The 16,696-nt window shown below is 41.1% G+C and overlaps 2 protein-coding genes across 6 annotated transcripts; both read right to left on the bottom strand.

Moving 5' to 3' along the window:
* Positions 1-438: 438 nt before the first annotated feature.
* LOC120794593 (gap junction delta-3 protein-like) lies at positions 439-1,343 on the bottom strand. The gene has a single exon (XM_040135800.1). The coding sequence runs from the start codon at positions 1,288-1,290 to the stop codon at positions 439-441; it is 852 nt and encodes a 283-aa protein (XP_039991734.1). The 5' UTR covers positions 1,291-1,343.
* Positions 1,344-2,836: 1,493 nt separating this feature from the next.
* Positions 2,837-15,863, bottom strand: top2a (DNA topoisomerase II alpha). 5 transcript variants are annotated; one of them, XM_040135745.1, is made up of 35 exons: positions 15,692-15,863; positions 14,971-15,120; positions 14,636-14,726; positions 14,456-14,519; positions 14,149-14,294; positions 13,538-13,635; positions 13,231-13,443; positions 12,696-12,869; positions 12,218-12,319; positions 11,886-12,023; positions 11,651-11,789; positions 11,393-11,550; positions 10,995-11,120; positions 10,649-10,759; positions 10,174-10,279; positions 9,919-10,028; positions 9,637-9,729; positions 9,438-9,552; positions 9,218-9,339; positions 8,684-8,832; positions 8,302-8,533; positions 8,050-8,184; positions 7,700-7,900; positions 7,344-7,539; positions 6,949-7,040; positions 6,682-6,831; positions 6,487-6,570; positions 6,026-6,232; positions 5,714-5,834; positions 4,857-5,018; positions 4,269-4,452; positions 4,110-4,165; positions 3,897-4,016; positions 3,523-3,755; positions 2,837-3,380 (listed from the first exon to the last, which is right to left on the bottom strand). In XM_040135745.1, exons 1-35 carry the CDS (start codon positions 15,707-15,709, stop codon positions 3,234-3,236), a joined length of 4,743 nt encoding a protein of 1,580 aa, XP_039991679.1. In that variant the 5' UTR covers positions 15,710-15,863; the 3' UTR covers positions 2,837-3,233. The 5 variants fall into 5 exon arrangements, with proteins under 5 accessions (XP_039991679.1, XP_039991678.1, XP_039991681.1 ...); XM_040135744.1 differs by having other exon boundaries at positions 4,857-5,022; positions 5,715-5,834; XM_040135747.1 differs by having other exon boundaries at positions 4,269-4,446; positions 4,857-5,022; positions 5,715-5,834.
* Between the last annotated feature and the right edge of the window lie 833 nt (positions 15,864-16,696).

Genomic DNA, 16,696 nt, shown 5'->3' with positions numbered 1-16,696 from the left:
CACTTAAAATAAGGTTTAGCGATGGTTTCCAGTTTGCAGAGACAGCTTCTGTCATTTTTAGATTTTGACTTCACTGCCCAAAACCACTAGAATAGCACGCTGTTCACTAAATGCTTATTTTCAGGTGGATTTTTCAGTTACAAACGATGTGGTACAGGGATGTAGAATCGGTTCTCTTTGAAACAAAGAAGGGAAGAAGGAATCCGTGTTAAACAGCGTATCAAGTGTAATCCAGAGGCTTTTCAGCCTCCTGAACTGTTTATGGTCTTTAACAAGTCACCAAACCAAACCAGACAACAATCTCTTACCAGTAACAGTTTCATCATCAGTCTCAAGAATTATGAAATAAAATGGTATACAGGAATTAGAAAGATAGTTATGGCATTTAAATAAAAAAAGAGACTACTGTGATTGCAGCATGTTTGAATTAAGGCTCTCTCACACCATGAATGTCCTGCTTCTCTTATGTTTTCCACTCCTGTGCTTGTGGCCAATGCTGGAGGCCTCCCTAGTGCTGCTGCTCCTCAGCGATCCTCCGTTCAGCCTCACACTGCTGGGCGTGCTCCCCAACACTGTTTTTCTCTTTGCTTTCTCCTGCGCCTCTGCCTCCTCTCGCTCGAAGCTGCGGTGATACTGGGGAAGGAAGGGCCCCTGGCTTGAGCAAAACCACTTCATGGAGCTGTAGAAAAGCTCTGCACAACTGGATAGTGCTGATATCACCCCTACAATGAAGTAGAAGCAGAGGAAGACTGTTTTCTCTGCAGGGCGGGAGGTGAAGCAGTCCACTGTGTAGGGGCAAGGAAAGCGGGTACAGGGGAACTGGGCCTCCACCTTGAAGCCGTACAGCCACCACTGGCCCACCAGAACGCCAACTTCTGCCACTAAGCGGAAGGTCACGTTGATAATGTAGAGCCTCCTTAAATCGAGGTCTACTCTGCTGCCCTGGCTGCTTTTTTCACTTTTGGTTTTTGAGTTGCTGTTCCTCTTGTGACGGTGGTGCATGGCATACATGAGGAAAACCAGGGAAGGTGTGGCGATGAGGACGATGTGAAAGACCCAAAATCTGTACTGGGAGATAGGGAAGGCCATGTCGTAGCACACCTGTTTGCAGCCTGGCTGGAGGGTGTTGCAGGCAAACTCCTCTTGCTCATCCTCAAACAAGTCACTGGCAACAGTTCCCAGGATCAGTATCCTAAACACGAGCATGAGTAAGAGCCAGAAACGACCAAGCAGAGTCGAGTGTTCCTGGAGGTTATCAAAGAGTACACCAAGGAGGCCCCATTCCCCCATGATTGCAATACTGTCTCAGGTATGTCTTCCTCGAAGTCTGGAGATTTATCCACCTTTCCCTATCAGAGCAAATGCTGTCTGTGGCTAAAAAGAGACAGCACTACAATGTATTTTCTTATCCCCACTTCATGTCTGATAATATGTCTAAACATTAATATGCAGATCAAGGGTCGGTCCAGGGTTTCTGAATTGGTGATACGATTCACATTCCAGTGACCTAGAACGAAACTGAAACATGATTATTCGACCTGCAATAACAGCAATTCAAGTATATCATTCAAGGAATTAAACAATAACACCGGCCAATATTAAACTCCAAGGTATGTTTCTTTTTCTTTAGGTCTTATTTGAAGAGAGTGTAACAGAAAACAGTTAAATCCCACAATGGGAAACCTCAAAAAATAAAAGAAAACAAAAAAAACAAAACAATTGCTATAATGGAAATTCATTACCAGCTACTATAAAAAAGGTACAAGTCATTTAGGCACTTTCCAAAAACTGACCGATGCATTTTTGACATTATCTTTTTGCCAAAAGTAATATGCTTAACCGTGGGGTCCAAATTTATGAATACAATCGCCTACAAGCTGCTACTTGTGGAAGAACATTGGCTAGTTGAGCCACTTGCCGGTCTGAAACCCGACTCAGATGCAGCATTTTTACAGAAGCCAATGGCAGCATGACAAAACAGGTTCAGCCTAAGGTGGTTTATGTACCTCATGCAGAGACACACGAAACCTAACCCAATCTGATTCAGCCTTCAAAATCCTGTTTCGCGCTCCTCGTTTGCCCTCAGGTATGTCCTTGGATAAACTGAAGGAAGACTTGAAAAAATAAAAATTGTGTCCAATCAAAGCGTTATGCTCATGTCCATACAAACTTGTACTCCTCTCACTCCCTTCCCAAATGGTATGTGATTGATGTTTGCAGGGACGTCTAATTGAGAGGGCGGCAACAGTTAAGGAAATTCCTGTGACGTCCTTATCTGCAACCATCTAGTCCCAGACAGAAGTGGTTTACTCAAGAAAGGCTAACTCTTGATGAGCATTTCAAAGAGCTCCCTAAATAGCAGGAAGGATCTGTTCGAAGCTGTACCACCAGGGATAACATACAAAATATGTAATGTGACTAAAGCACTCTGATTGTTTATGCAGTGAAAGAACCACACTTATCTCTTCCTAGTGGCCACATAACTTTGCAGCTGTGAATCAATGTTGCACTGGAAAACTAGCTAAGGAAATTAAAAATAAATAAATCTCATCACTTCAATGATCACAAATTCAACTTCTGAATAAAAAAAAAAAACTTTAAAAAAAAAAATCTCCTTTGTCTATTCCTTCTGATGTGGAAATGCAATTTCCAAATTCCCTGTTCCCCAGCATACCTACCAGAAGAGGCGACTGATGCTCCTCCCTCCCTTAAACATGCTATTTGAATTCTCCTGAGAACCTGACTTGTACAGACAAAAATCAACGACATATTTCACAAAACTTTAGCCTTCAAGCAAGGTTTTCTTGCAACTCATAATTTCAAAGACACTGCGGAATCAGTACAGACACATTAGCTTTATTTTTTTTTTACCTAAAATGAACAGCCATTGAAATATTTACAAGACAAGACAAAACAAGTGGAGTACAGACGAAAAAAAGGCTTAAAAACTTGACCTGCACAGGCATAACCGGGTCCAAGCACCCGACACAAATAACTGATTTTTTAAACTTTTTTTCCCTCTACAATAAATCAGATTTTTTTTTTAGACCATGCAGACTGCAGGTCTAAGGTCCATTTAAGCCACATTTGTAAATGCAACCATGCTTCAAGGGATAAAACCGAGGCCATATCAATCACATGGCACAAGATATATGTATAACTTACTAAAGAACCGGTCTTTATTACAAAATCTAGAAGAAATGAGCACATGGACACTGACTTAGAGGCTAAATTTAAAAGTCTTCTGAGTCGGAGTCCAGGTTGTAGGTTACAGGTTTGCGGGTACGTGAGGGCTTGTCCCGTTGTGTCACAGCTGTGGGAGCTGCTGCTTCCTGATCTGAAACCTGGAAGCTCTCATCCTCGTCCCATTTCATGGTTTTCTACATCAGAGGAAATATAACAAGGTGTGTTAATAGTGACTTAAAATACCAAAATAAATGAATAAATGAAAAGCATAAGGCCTCACGGTCCGTGAGGCCTCTATAGGCCTTCCTGAAATCAGAATTCAGTGTGAGAACTGACCTTGCCGCCGGCAGTGGTTTTGGCCTTGAGGCGCGACATGAGGTTGTCTGAGCTGCTGTCGGAGTCGTCACTGACAGCCTGTTTCCGCTTGAGAGCGGGCTTTGCCTTGGTAACTGGAGGTTTAGCTTCACCTTCCGAGTCACTGGAGTCAAATGAAGGGACCTTTTTGGAAGCTGTGTTGGATGAATGTTTGGGCTTGGAGAGAGCATCCAGGATGGACGGCTGCTTCACATCTAAGATAAATTAACAGGAACACACTGTACTAAATACGCAGATTAGGCAGGGATGCATATAATTTTGTTTTTTTCTGTAACCATCATGAACCTTAAGTGAGTTGAGATGTTCATAATTAGGTTAAACACTTGTCTAAATACCTGCAGCCTTCTTCTTGGGTGCAGCTGGTTTCTTTGCAGCAGCGGCTTTCTTAGGGGCAGCCTCTTTGGTTTTACGTTGGACTGGAGCCTTGGACACAGGCACCTGATCGTCCGACTGAGCTGTCAAGTTCCACAAAAAGCAAGCAAGTAAACCTCCTACTCAACATTTCTCAAGCTCTTCTCTTCACACGGATGTCCTGTGAAAATACTTACAGCTTGACTTGGTTTCAGCTCGCTTTACTGTTGATTTGTTCTTTGTCACTTTCCTCCTGAATAAAAATGATGAAATTAGAGGTAAATAAACTGACTGCAAAAAAGAAAGCCTTGATGTGAAAGAAGTTTTATTCATCAAGTCTGTTGCCTCATACTCACACAGGTTCTGGGGCTTTGGGAGGCGGGGGTCGAGAGTCCACATCACTGTCTGCCATGGTGCTGGGCTCTGGGGCAAAGCTGGTATCATCATCACTGACAACAGCCTTCCGTTTTGGTGCATCCTTCTTCCCCCAGTCATCAAATTCACCTTCACTGTCGGAGGACATACTGTACTTCACTGCACCTTATGAAATAAGCAACAGCATGGGCTTAGCAATCCTGTTATGCATTTTTACTACTACCCCCCCGGTGTTTGTTTTCTAGGATTCTCCCCACCTTCGTAGATGCGCCACCAAACGGCTGTTCCAAAGACCAGTTAGGACTAAATCGAGATAAGACAGCTAATTAGCCTCAGGAAATGAGGTCTATCAGTCTTTTAATTCAAAATCCCAAAACATTTCTGGAGTGATTACATCTTATCTCATGGTCTGGGTAAGGGAAGTGCTTAGAATACTGATCTGCCAAGTATTCAGTGTATATGAACAAACAAATAGCTGAAACACAGTCTTTTCAATAGACAAGAAATCTAACAATGGATACAGCTATCTGACCGTGATGATGGTGGTCTGGGTCATCTAGTAGATTCACCTTTAGTTTTGCGTTCAACACGCTCCCTGGGGGCAACCACTTCCTCTGCCTCAATTTCACTGCCGGACAGATCGTCAGACTCATTTTCTGACCAGGGGTTCTTCTTGGGCTTCTTGGTAACAGGCTTGAACTGAAGAGTGGTCTGCTTTCCTGTCTTTGATACTGCGGCAGAGACGTGTGTTTCTTAGTCATCTTTCATAAAAATGCAATGACGCTTCATTACAGTAGATCGAGACAGAGTACATAAATAGGTGCAATGTGTAAAATTTTACTGTGTCGTAATAAGTCGAAGAGTTGTTATGTTCTTGGCAAACCCAACCCAATACCCACATAATCTCGCCACAGTGTTGAAGTCCATTCGTATTCAACAAACATCCAGTAGAAGTCTGTCAATGTGCCCATATCACTAGGCATATAAACTTTATATTCTTTTGTTTGCTCAAGCTCTTTGGCAAAACAACACCTGAGTCAGCTTATAACCATGTGGGAGTGTGGAGTAACTGCTGCTGTAAAATTCAGAAGTTACTGGTATATGTCTTATCTCTGAACTAGAATATACCTAGCTGGCGTTATATAAACAAAATCTTTATTTTGGCTTTCAAAATACACCACAGGTTAAAGAAATAGTCAGGTTTGAAGTTTATGTATTTTCACACTGCTGCCACCAGATATTACTGATAAGAAATTTGGTACTGGTTGCCCTTTTAAACACAACACTATATTTAATGATACAGACACCAACAGAGCTGGCACAAATAGAAAGTCTTTAAGGCACTGCTTTGTGTTCAACAAACTGAACTCAGAATTTTGGCCAGTGATGGAACGTTTCCAGCTGTTATTACAGTAGTCTAGCTCACCTTTTTCCTTTGCCTGGGTTTTAGTTTTCTTGCCAACTCTTGCAGCCAAGCCAAGCTCCTCACTTGGATCTGTGTTTTCTGCATCTTCTCCAAATTCCATCTTCATCACTACATTTTCACTCTGCAATTACAGGAAGGGTTAAGCAAAATTTTACTTTCATTTGGGGATAGTGCTGTACCAAAAAGTGTTAAGATGCGGACATACTGTACTGAGTTTTGTTTCTGACAGTCGGGATAGTTGAAACTACGGCCCCAGTACACAAAATAATAAATGTACGTCAAGACACACACGCTAAATTTTAAAAGAGATACCTTGATTTTCCTTCCCCTCTTGCCTTCTCCTTTCTTGAGGTCAGCCTTCCTATTAGCTTCAGCTTTCATGGTGCTGGTAACGCGCGGGACGACGCGGCGACCCTGGGGCGTGGGCAGAGTCTCCTGCTTCACCTTCACTGCTTTGCCTTTTCCAGTCCCCTTTACGCCCGTCACGGTGGCGTTCTCCTTTTCTTTTGCCTCAATGCGCTGAGCACAAGAAAGAACAAGATCAGCAGATGATTGAGGAGGGAAAAGTTTGACAGTGACAACACTGAATCTGACCAGGGTTTCCAGAGGCTTGGATCAGCACTCAATAAGCACGCATGCACCTGTGAGATTGGCAGTATGACTGTCACATTATATGGCAGACGTAATGTATCTGATCATATGTGACTGACAACAGGCAGTAATGACTGGCTGTATAGAAAAAAAAAATTGTAAAAAAGATAAAGAGTCAATACCACCAGTTCCTCAGAGAAAGCAGCAAGGTCTTCCCTCCACAGGTCTGCTGGTCTCTTCTTCTTCAGGGTGTTCAGCTCTGTCAACTGTAGAAAAGCAGTTGGGTTAAAAAAAAAAAAAAAAAAAGCTGAGATAAATCAACTTAAAATTTTACTTTTTAACCATTAGTAAGATTGCAGCATAGTTGAACATCAAACCTTAGCATCCCTCTGTTTGCACAGCTCCTCTTTCTTCTCTTTGGTCAAGAACCACATGGGCATGCTCAGCAGGTAATTGTAGTCAGGCCCACTGGTGTCCTCCTTCTCCGTTCCTTCCTCTTCCTCTTCATCCTCCATCTCCTCCTCATTCTAAAAGGCATGAACACAAATATACAATATTATTTGCTCATGTGGAGGTTGATTATTTGGCACACTTTATGCACACTTGATGTAGCTGAAAGCCACTTGGGAAAAAAAGGGCCTAACCTTCTCTTGAGCCTGTTTCCAAGCCTTGACTGGGTCAGAGTCGTAGCCCATCCGCTGCAGCATGAGGATCAGTTCCTTCTTTGGCTTGTTCTCTAAAAGCAGATGAACAGTATTAATACTTTTGATCAAAGAAAATTAAAAGCACGTTCTATGGCTGCACAAATATGGCTAAAAAGATCATGTAATTTGTGACTGCCATTACAACTGTTACAATTTCAGAAGATGTTCCAAATGAAAATTTAATGTGACACAAAAACTTGCACTATAACTATAACGTACTTTTAGTGGGCAGAATTGTAAATATACAAACTATTTATCTTTGTTGTTTGTATGTCTTTCAAATTAAATTGCAGCAGTGTCTGCTTTAAACGAAAAAAATGTAAAAAGCTACGAACCAATGACCAGGATGCCCTGGATTTTCTCCAGGATGAAGCGGGCCTGGTTGGTGAGCTTAGCACTCTCTGCTCCCAGCATGCCGGCTAACCAGTCCTTTCTTAGAACATAGTACTTCATTCTCAACTCAAAGAAGTCCTTGAGAATATCCTGCACAGACTCATACTTCTTCAGGCTGCCCACATGGTCAAACAGAACCTAAAAAAAAAAAAAAAAAAAAAAAAAGGTAAGGTTCATGACAGTTTGCAAACAGGTGAAGCTTTTCAGAAATGCACGAGATTTTATAGCAAGGTCCAATAAGACTCATCCTCTGTAACGGTAATATTAGATGTGTGCATATATGTGGCCATAGAATTACCATAGAATTGCAGGTGAGAGGACTCTGCAGTTTGAAGACTTTATGGAGGCCAGCAGCTTCTGCCTCCCTCAGCTTCTCCGCTGTCATCTTGACCACAAAGCGCACGGTGGTGTCGGTGTGGTAGTCCTTGTAGTCTGTAATTAGAGCAGGGACCTTCTCTGTGCCATTCAACATTGGCTCCAACACATTCTCCTTGTAGGCCTAGACCGCAGAGAATAACATGAAATGACATATACAGGTAATTAAAATGGTCTCAAAAGTACTTAAAATGGATAAGAAATAATGATGGGTACATGATTGAACATCCTGAACGCATCCCTGAGAGAAAGGATAAAGTTTTAGCGACTAACCTGTGTCCAAGATTTGACAGGCAATTCAGAGATCTCAAGGGTAGTGGAATCAATGATGGCCACCTCTCCGCTGTTCATGTACTGGTTGTCCATCACCTGCTCAATTGTGCCTCTGAAACCCTTGTAGTTTGGAAGCTGTGGGAGGAAAAAGGAAAAAAAACAAAACAAAAAACAAAACCCAAATTATCATGTTTTGTACACGGATGATACAGGAGAAAGCAACAACCACCAACAACCATTTCCTGTCCCCACCATAGGCAGAGGCTCCTCGCCGTTGAGCATACGGTGGATGTTGCTGATGATTTCTCGTATGTCATAGTTTGGGATCTTGCTGGCCCAGCCTGTGCCGATACCTTCAGCACCATTCACCAGCAATGTGGGGATGATGGGCATGTACCACTCTGGCTCTACACGCTGGTTGTCATCATAGTTGTACTTGAGCAGGTTGTCGTCTACAGGTGGGAAAACAAGGCGGGCCAGCGGGCTGAAAGGACAGAAAGGTGGAAGAATTTTTGAGTTAATCACTGACTAGCTAAACCATGATACCAACTTCCCCACATTCTTAAAACTGTTAAATGTGTACAAGAGTCCTGTAGCCTCAGACTTTTTTGTAGATTGCAAGGAGGCTGCTGACCTGAGCATGGTGAAGATGTATCGAGGGCTGGCAGAGTCCTTGCCACCATGCAACCTGGTTCCAAACTGACCTAGAGGCTGCAACAAGTTCAAGTTGTTGCTGCCCACAAAGTTCTGGGCCAAACCAATGATTGTCATCATTAGAGAGACCTGAAAATAAAAAGGGTTGAGGAGATTAAATCATCAGTATTATCAAAATTACTAAATTTAGCTAGAATTTCTCACCATGAACAGTCAGTATAATATAAACTTGGTATAAAAATCTGTTTTGCATAATTTTCCTCCAAATCAAAAACATTCATTTAACCAGATCATAGAAATGTAAAAGTTGGAGGCAAATGTGCAATAGCAAAGTAGCTGAGCCAGCTAAATAAGGAAGGGCAAACTACTGATATTCCACATGTACGAATGCGACAACTAACAGCGTTGAAAAGACAGCGTTATACACAGAGAGCCTCTTTGCAAGTTTACAAAAAATGATTAGCATTGTAAACTAATCGAGAAACAAGCTCATTCAAGTGTAAAGTCATCTCACCTCTCCATGGTGGTAGGCTGACATCTCAGCCACTGAGCCAGCCAACTGCGCCACCTTCACTTCCCGCTTGTCATTTCTCTTGAAGCAACAGAACAACACCTTCCTCTGGCCAGGCTTAAGACCTGGTATTAACACAAATGCAGACACAAGTTAGAACAATCTCTCAGTGTTTTTGTGAGTTACAACTTTTTTTTTGGGTGATCCTAATCATTTCACGCACCATCCACCAGACAGGGAATCGACCTCTCATTGTCAGAATTGGAGAAAAGTACCAGCTCCTTGTTGACAAAGTCATTGTAGGAGAGGGACCTGGTGGACTGACCATATAGGTACTCCTGTGAAGGGACAGAAAAAGATACAGTGAAACAAGAGAAAACGATAATAAATCACATTACGCTCATCGATAGTTGGTACGATACCTCAGGCAGGTTGTGCTCCCTTCGCTGGCGCCTGTTGGTCATGAAGTTAGTCAGCCACTCTTTCCGCTCTTCTACTTTCTTCTTGCTAAAGGCCTGGCAAAAAGTAAACAAGATGCAAGAGTAAAATATTTACATTCCAACTGCTGATTATATCCTTGCCAGAAGTTTGTAATGGGTGGACAGGGTACACTAAGAGGTCTAAAAAGTTTAATGATGTGATCTTCCCCAGGATGTAAATCACATCGGGTGAGTAATGAGCCAAACAGCTGTGTAACATCTTACAAGGGTGATAGCCTCATCGTCTTCAGGCCCAGAGTACTTGAATGGGATACGGTGTCTCTGCATATCAGAGAAGTACTCTTTGGCTTCCTGTGATGTGCTGGTTCCCAAACCTGTGGGGCAGAGTCCATAAAGGAAGATAGAGGAAGATATTAGCTAAAGCATTATAATGACACACAAGATTATTACCATAACATGTCAGGTATGATGGGTTGCTTACTTGTCTATTTTACTACCACACAGGGGTTTGCAACAAACCTTTGTAGTATTTGATTTTCCAAGATTTGTGGTTGGGCTGGCTCTCCTTCCATGCATTGAATTCTGGGATACTGTAGAAAGACAGCTGAGTTTTCTTGTAAGATGCCTAAAGAGAGAGAAATAAAAGAAATCTGCAACCATTTCATGTCTTCACATCTTGTCATTTCAATGTTTTAAATGTTCACAATAAAGATTTGAACATAAAATCAAAGAGGAATTCAGTTCAGAGTGTTCCAGGCTTTCGTCACCAGATGGCAGCAATGTTGCAAATTCAAGCAGACTACATCTTGGATTGCCATCAGGGCTGGATTTTAATTCCCATTCAGAGTTATCTAGTGGATTTCCAACTTTGAATAATTTTAAGGCAATTTAAGGTCTTAGAGCAGAAAAACCCCTACGAGCAAACTGTGTGTCCCTGTGAGGTGTTAGCAACTGCAATCCAAATTTTACCTACACATCCTGTGAGATGACGTACCTTGATGATGGGGGTGATGAACTCTTCCAGGAAGTTATGGCGCAACAACGATGGCCAGTTATGGTGGATGAAGTTGATCAGCAGGCCTTTAATGTGGGAGCCATCTTGATCCTGTCACAATCAGAGGAATACGGTAGAGTCCAGTCATACTAATGTAAAGTAATAAGTAGAGCTAAAGAGCAATACCACCTGAACTTGCAGCTGCTACAGCTGCTCTGAACAGTGTGACTCCTGTCAACCTTAACACTAGATAACTTGAAGTTTTAAATGATGAACAAAAATTGGTTACAGTAAAAGGCAAAAGTAAAACAGACAAGTCACATATCATTACATGCTGAAGGCACACCTGATCTGTCATGATCATGATCTTGCCATAACGCAGACTCTTGAGGGATTCTGGGTCGCTGTAGTTCTTCTTGTACTGAAGACCGAGGATCTTAATGATGTTATTTATCTCCGCGTTCTCCATAATCTGAGAGGGAAGACCAAACAAGTTTCACTTTCAGCTGTTTACTAAACTTACAGAAATACATGATTACAGAGTAATATATACGTGAAATTAAAACATTTATTTCTGCTTTTCCTCATTATGTTTCATTCAAATTATCCTACTAAATATGGTGTTCTTTTATTGAACTTATTATGTTGGTGTTCCATGACCCCAGAGATAAAAGTCTGTATGCATCTGCAAAAAAAGGCAGCTGCCATCTAACAACTGTGGAGGAGAATTCTGTTGGTCCTAACCTGTTTGTGTGATGCCTCCCGGACATTAAGCATTTTTCCTCTGAGAGGGAATATGCCATAGCGGTCCCTGCCAACAACTCCCAGCCCAGACACAGCCAGTGTCTTGGCTGAGTCTCCCTCAGTAAGGATCAGAGTGCAGCCGATGGAGTTCTTCCCACCTACCAGAGAACATGGTTATCAATGGACGTTGACCAATCATTTGTCTTTTGATATGGCCAGACTATTTAAAAAGGAGAGAATGAGCTTGGTATACAGTACCTGCATCATTGGCATCATCCAGTTTAGGCACCCCTTTGATTTTTGTGTGTTTGACAGCTGAGCATTTCTTGTTTAGCTGGGATTGAGCCTTGAACTTCACCCAGTTCATGATACTTTCCACAATCCCACAGGATGTCGCCTATGGAGAACAAAAAATGAAGAGGCATTATGAAATCTGAATGAGTACATGTCTGAGTTTAAGAATGCAATGCCAGTGTTTTTTTTTTAATATCACCTGTTTAATGAACTTGTCACTGAGATGACAGGTGGACCCAAAGTTCTTCTGCTGCAATGTCATGTTCTCTTTGGTCTGAGAGTCAAAGGTGGGGTTCTCAATCAGGCAGTTGACAAACAGCCACATGTGGTTCTTCACCTGATGCAGGGAAAGTGAAGCAAACTCAGGTATTTTTTGTTAACAGAGTATTTGGATTATTTATGATTTAGCTACTAAATACTGATCCAGCAATTATGATAACAATGTAATCACTCCACAACAGCTTCATTAAAAAACCAAAAAAAAAACCCCAAAAAAACCTGAGATCGGAGTTTACAATATGATGACTTTACCTGGAAAGGCTTGACGGTCACCCCAGCTTTGTTCTTCTTCTTCACCACTTCAATAAGCTTCCCAACCACCTGGTCAGCCACATAGTCAATGTGCCTCCCTCCCTGAAGTCCAGAGGATGAAAATAAGATCCCATTTAGAGAATAAATCTCATAAATCTTTATGACAGTGGCACAAAACGGCTGGAGAGTAGCCAAACTTGTACTTAGCTCCCAAAGGAACCTGGTATATTAGTTCATTCAGCCCTGAAAATGCTTCATAGCTGCTCTAACATGTAAATTTAAAAAGGACTGACAAAAGAAGATAAAATTGGCGCTCGGTATTCCAACAGACTACTTAAAAAATTAAATTACGGGAATCAGCATCAAAGTCACAACCCACGCTCATTCATCAAACACTCTGTTACACACACACACACACACACACACACACACACACACACACACACACACACGAGGATCTAGTACACCTAGACGTTACCTTGGTCGTGGCAATACTGTTGACAAAGCTGACTTGCTGGAAACCTTTCTCGCTCATGGTGAGGCAGACCTCCCAGCGCTCGCTGACAGTTTCATGGACCACCGTGAGGGTATCACCGAGCTCATCCACCTTGTCCTTCACATACATGTCCACATAGCTACGGAAACCGCTAACCTGTAGTGCAAGAGCCGCTTATTACTCTTAATCTCATGATTTAAGCAATACAGGTTTATGCAATCATCAGCAAAATCATAAGGGCTTAAACTCAATAGGTAGGCTGGTACAAATGGTAGAAAAAGAGTGATGTGGTTATTGCTGTTTGTTTCATTTAAAAAACCTCCTACATCAAAGATATGTAAAAGTTGAAGATGTTAAAAAAACAAAACAAGATATTGAGAAATGCCAAAATGATATAAGTAGTCTAAATGCTAAGAAAAAAGGAGATTCTGCTTCTTATATTTAAAATGATTACTTTTTTAAAACATTTCCCAACTGAATTCAGTTAACTCGAAAATCCCTCAGCGTGGTAACTCACTGGCAGCCTCTTGCCATTGAAAAACACACGGACACCCTTGGCGGATCCAGCAATGTCATAGGCCCTCCTGGTCATCAGAGCCACTGTGTCTTTGTCCAAGATGCTCATCTTAAACTTGGGTAGATCTGGCCTGAAGGTGATGCAAGTGTATTCCTCTCCATCGAAGGGTTTGATGTTAGTATCCCCTGCCCTGCCCATGTTGTCATACCAAGTCTGTGGAAAACATGGACATATTGGAAATTCACATTTTCCCCTTGCAGATTAAGATGAATAGAAAAGAGCAAACATAGTTTGGTCTCCTTCTCACCTGCTTGAAGGTTTTCTTTGACTCTTTACAGGCAGTCTCTACAGTGAACTTTGAGCTAAAGATATTGCAAAGCTTAGCACCATATCCATTACGCCCACCTAAAGAACAAGTATTGGTGCGAAGATGGGGGTTAGGATGTTAGAAAAATGATCTGCTGATAAACACCAAGCCTGGCTGTAGCAAGTTCATACAAAACCCTATGTGTAGCTTTAAATTACATTTCTGTTTACTACCTGGATCTTATGTTCATAGTTTTTCCAACACTGCTTTATGATGAAATATTTTTTTTAAACCTGGATCAGTACTCTTATTATGGAGTCTACATAATAATGAAATAATTATGAGTAATTATAACAGAAATTTTGGGGGAATTTGCATGTCTGATCATTAAACTGAACATGACTCTATGGTAAAGTTGTGTTTAGCATTGTCATCACAGGCCCAGATCTCAGCAATGTCATTGGTAAGAAAAATGTTTCCATGACCAATAGCCAAGATGGCCAAAACCAGAGAAATAAAATCCAGGTTGGTAAAACATTTTCATTTAAAAACAAACAATCAGTATGTTGTATTAGCACTGTAATCAAAACAAATATCTTCATAATTCTCACCAGTGACTTTCTTCTCGTCATCATCATAGTTACTGGAGGTGAGGAGCTGCCCAAAGATGAGAGCAGGCACATAGACCTTCTCCACTTTGTGCTCCACCACAGGAATACCCTTCCCATTATTCCACACACTGATGGTGTTGTTTTCACTAAAAGGAAAAACGTACGCACACATTTCATTATGTACTTCTGTGATAGCAAGGAAAGCTGTTGATTATGATTTGACAATTTACAAGCCAAGGGACTCTGTGGTAGGATTACAGGATATTCTGAGATTTTAACAGGCCGTACAGTAGTATATGCTACTCACACATCAATGTTGACTTTGATGCAGGACATGCTCTTATCCCTCTGCTTATTGTCAGCTGCATTTACTGTAGGGAGAATAGAAAAACAAATTGTTTCATTATAGTTGGCCGGCAATGGTATGGCAGACATTTTGTCTATTTAGATTATACACCATCTAAAATTATGAGAGCCGTTTACTCACCAAGGATCTCATCAAAAATCTTGTAAAGCCCAGGCACGAATGTCACATCACGGCAGTTCAGTCCCACATCCTCATCATACACCCACATTTGCTAAGGGAAGAAGTCAAATAGTGACTAAAAGATCACGCATGAATTCATATAATATGATCCATTAAAGCTTTATTCTCCCAATCAACATCCTGCAACTTTGCGGTGAGAGCAAAATTCTTCAGAAATGATCTAAAATAGTCCACCCTCACACCAGCTCCTGTGAGATTTACCGAAAGACTTAAATCAATAAAGGTTACAGAAGCCATCAATTTAAAGACATAGGCATTGCTGTGAGACTTCTTACTTGGGTGACAGGCTCTACAGAGCCTATGTAGGAGTCCGGTCGAAGCAAAATGTGCTCCAACTGCGTCTTCTTCTGATAGATCCTCTCCACTGAAAGCCGCTTCGGATCCTTCTTTGTCTTTTCCACCGGCTTGTTTTCATAGAAGGTCTGCTGCGAAAGACACAGGATCATCTTTTATGTGAATTCTTGCATTGCAGTCAAGACAGCAGCAGGGCTTTCTCCATACAATGACCAACAACATCTCCAATGCCATTTACTCAAACTGCCCAAACGTAGACAAAAACAAAACAAACAAAAAAAACCCTTCAGTGCACAGTCTACAAAACACCCCATCCCCTTGGACAGATGTTTTAACTGGGGCTTACTGGTTGCTTTTTTTTTTAATTTCGTTAGCTAACTAGATGGTCAACGTTATGGATCCTGACATTTTGACCTACATCACATTTGATGTTTTGCCATGTGTCCGGGAGGGGATTTAGTACTTTACTGAACGGGACATATCAAGAATTATTGTTTTCTTGAACAGTGCATTTTGTATGTTACATTCTGCGTTTTAAATATCGTTAACGATTATTGTGTTAACGTTGTATTATACGATGTTAGCTAGCTAACTTTGACCGTTACTAAGAAGCTCCTCTGTACCTAACACTAGAGATAACTGTTTGCTAGTTTCACATTAAGTTAGCAACAAGTATAATTATCAAATTGACCGTAAAGTTACCTTCAGTGGGTCAGCCATTCTTCTTATATTTACCGCCAAACCCTAGTGCTTGCAATTACTACGTTTATGACTAGCTAACTCCTAACAACAACTGCTTCCTTGCTGCACCGAATTGTAGTGAATCAAGACCCCAGTTTGAAAATTCAAAACTTAGAGGAACTCTCTCGCGCCAGATATATTGACCAATCAAACGAAGGACCTCTTCACGTTTCTCTCCAATGAGGAACGTAAAAAACGTCATTTTTTTTTTCCAAGTAAAAAACCAATCACCGACGAAAGAATAGGCATGAGCCCGCCTACGTTGTGTCTCGAAGCCAATCAGCTTCCCAAGAAATATATTTACACAGTAAGTGTATTTAAAGCGAAAACTGATGAATGGTGGGACGAAGTATTTGTATTTTGTTATTATTCTTCATAAAAGCTGGCCATTCAGCTCTGAGTCGGCAATAATTAGCCAATGCGGAAATAAACATCACATTTTGTAAAGCTTTGATTAATTACATATATCACGGATTGATTATTATTTGTCAGTGTTCTTAGAGGTCCAGCTCATATGGGCCTGTCACATTTCATACATGTTCATGATCAAACTACAATAAATACCCCAACTCTGACAAAGGTGAGCTGAAACAATATTGATGGTCTACCATTAGGAAATATCTTACAATTTTATGTATAAAAGGTTTATGCATTAAAAAGGATACAGTTTCCACAAAGTCGAAATTGATTTGAACAAGATTAAACCTGAAAGTCAGCTTTATATTCTCATAGGCACTGTTCCATTTGCTACACTGTATAGGCTATACATATACATGAATCCACATATCTTAAAAAGTTCAATTCTGTGACAGAAAAGCCCTTTTTTTTCGTCTCATTCATTAAAGAGCTTCTCAAGCTTTTCTAGGTGAAACTAATTCAGGTTAGGCCTCATCGAATTATCAACTAGATTTAAAAACTTTTTTTTTTTTTAATTTGACCATGAATACAGTCTTCTTTCAATGTTAT

Source organism: Xiphias gladius, chromosome 9, assembly GCF_016859285.1.
Source record: "Xiphias gladius isolate SHS-SW01 ecotype Sanya breed wild chromosome 9, ASM1685928v1, whole genome shotgun sequence".
Lineage (NCBI taxonomy): Eukaryota > Metazoa > Chordata > Actinopteri > Istiophoriformes > Xiphiidae > Xiphias > Xiphias gladius.
This window is presented reverse-complemented; position numbering and strand designations above follow the sequence as displayed.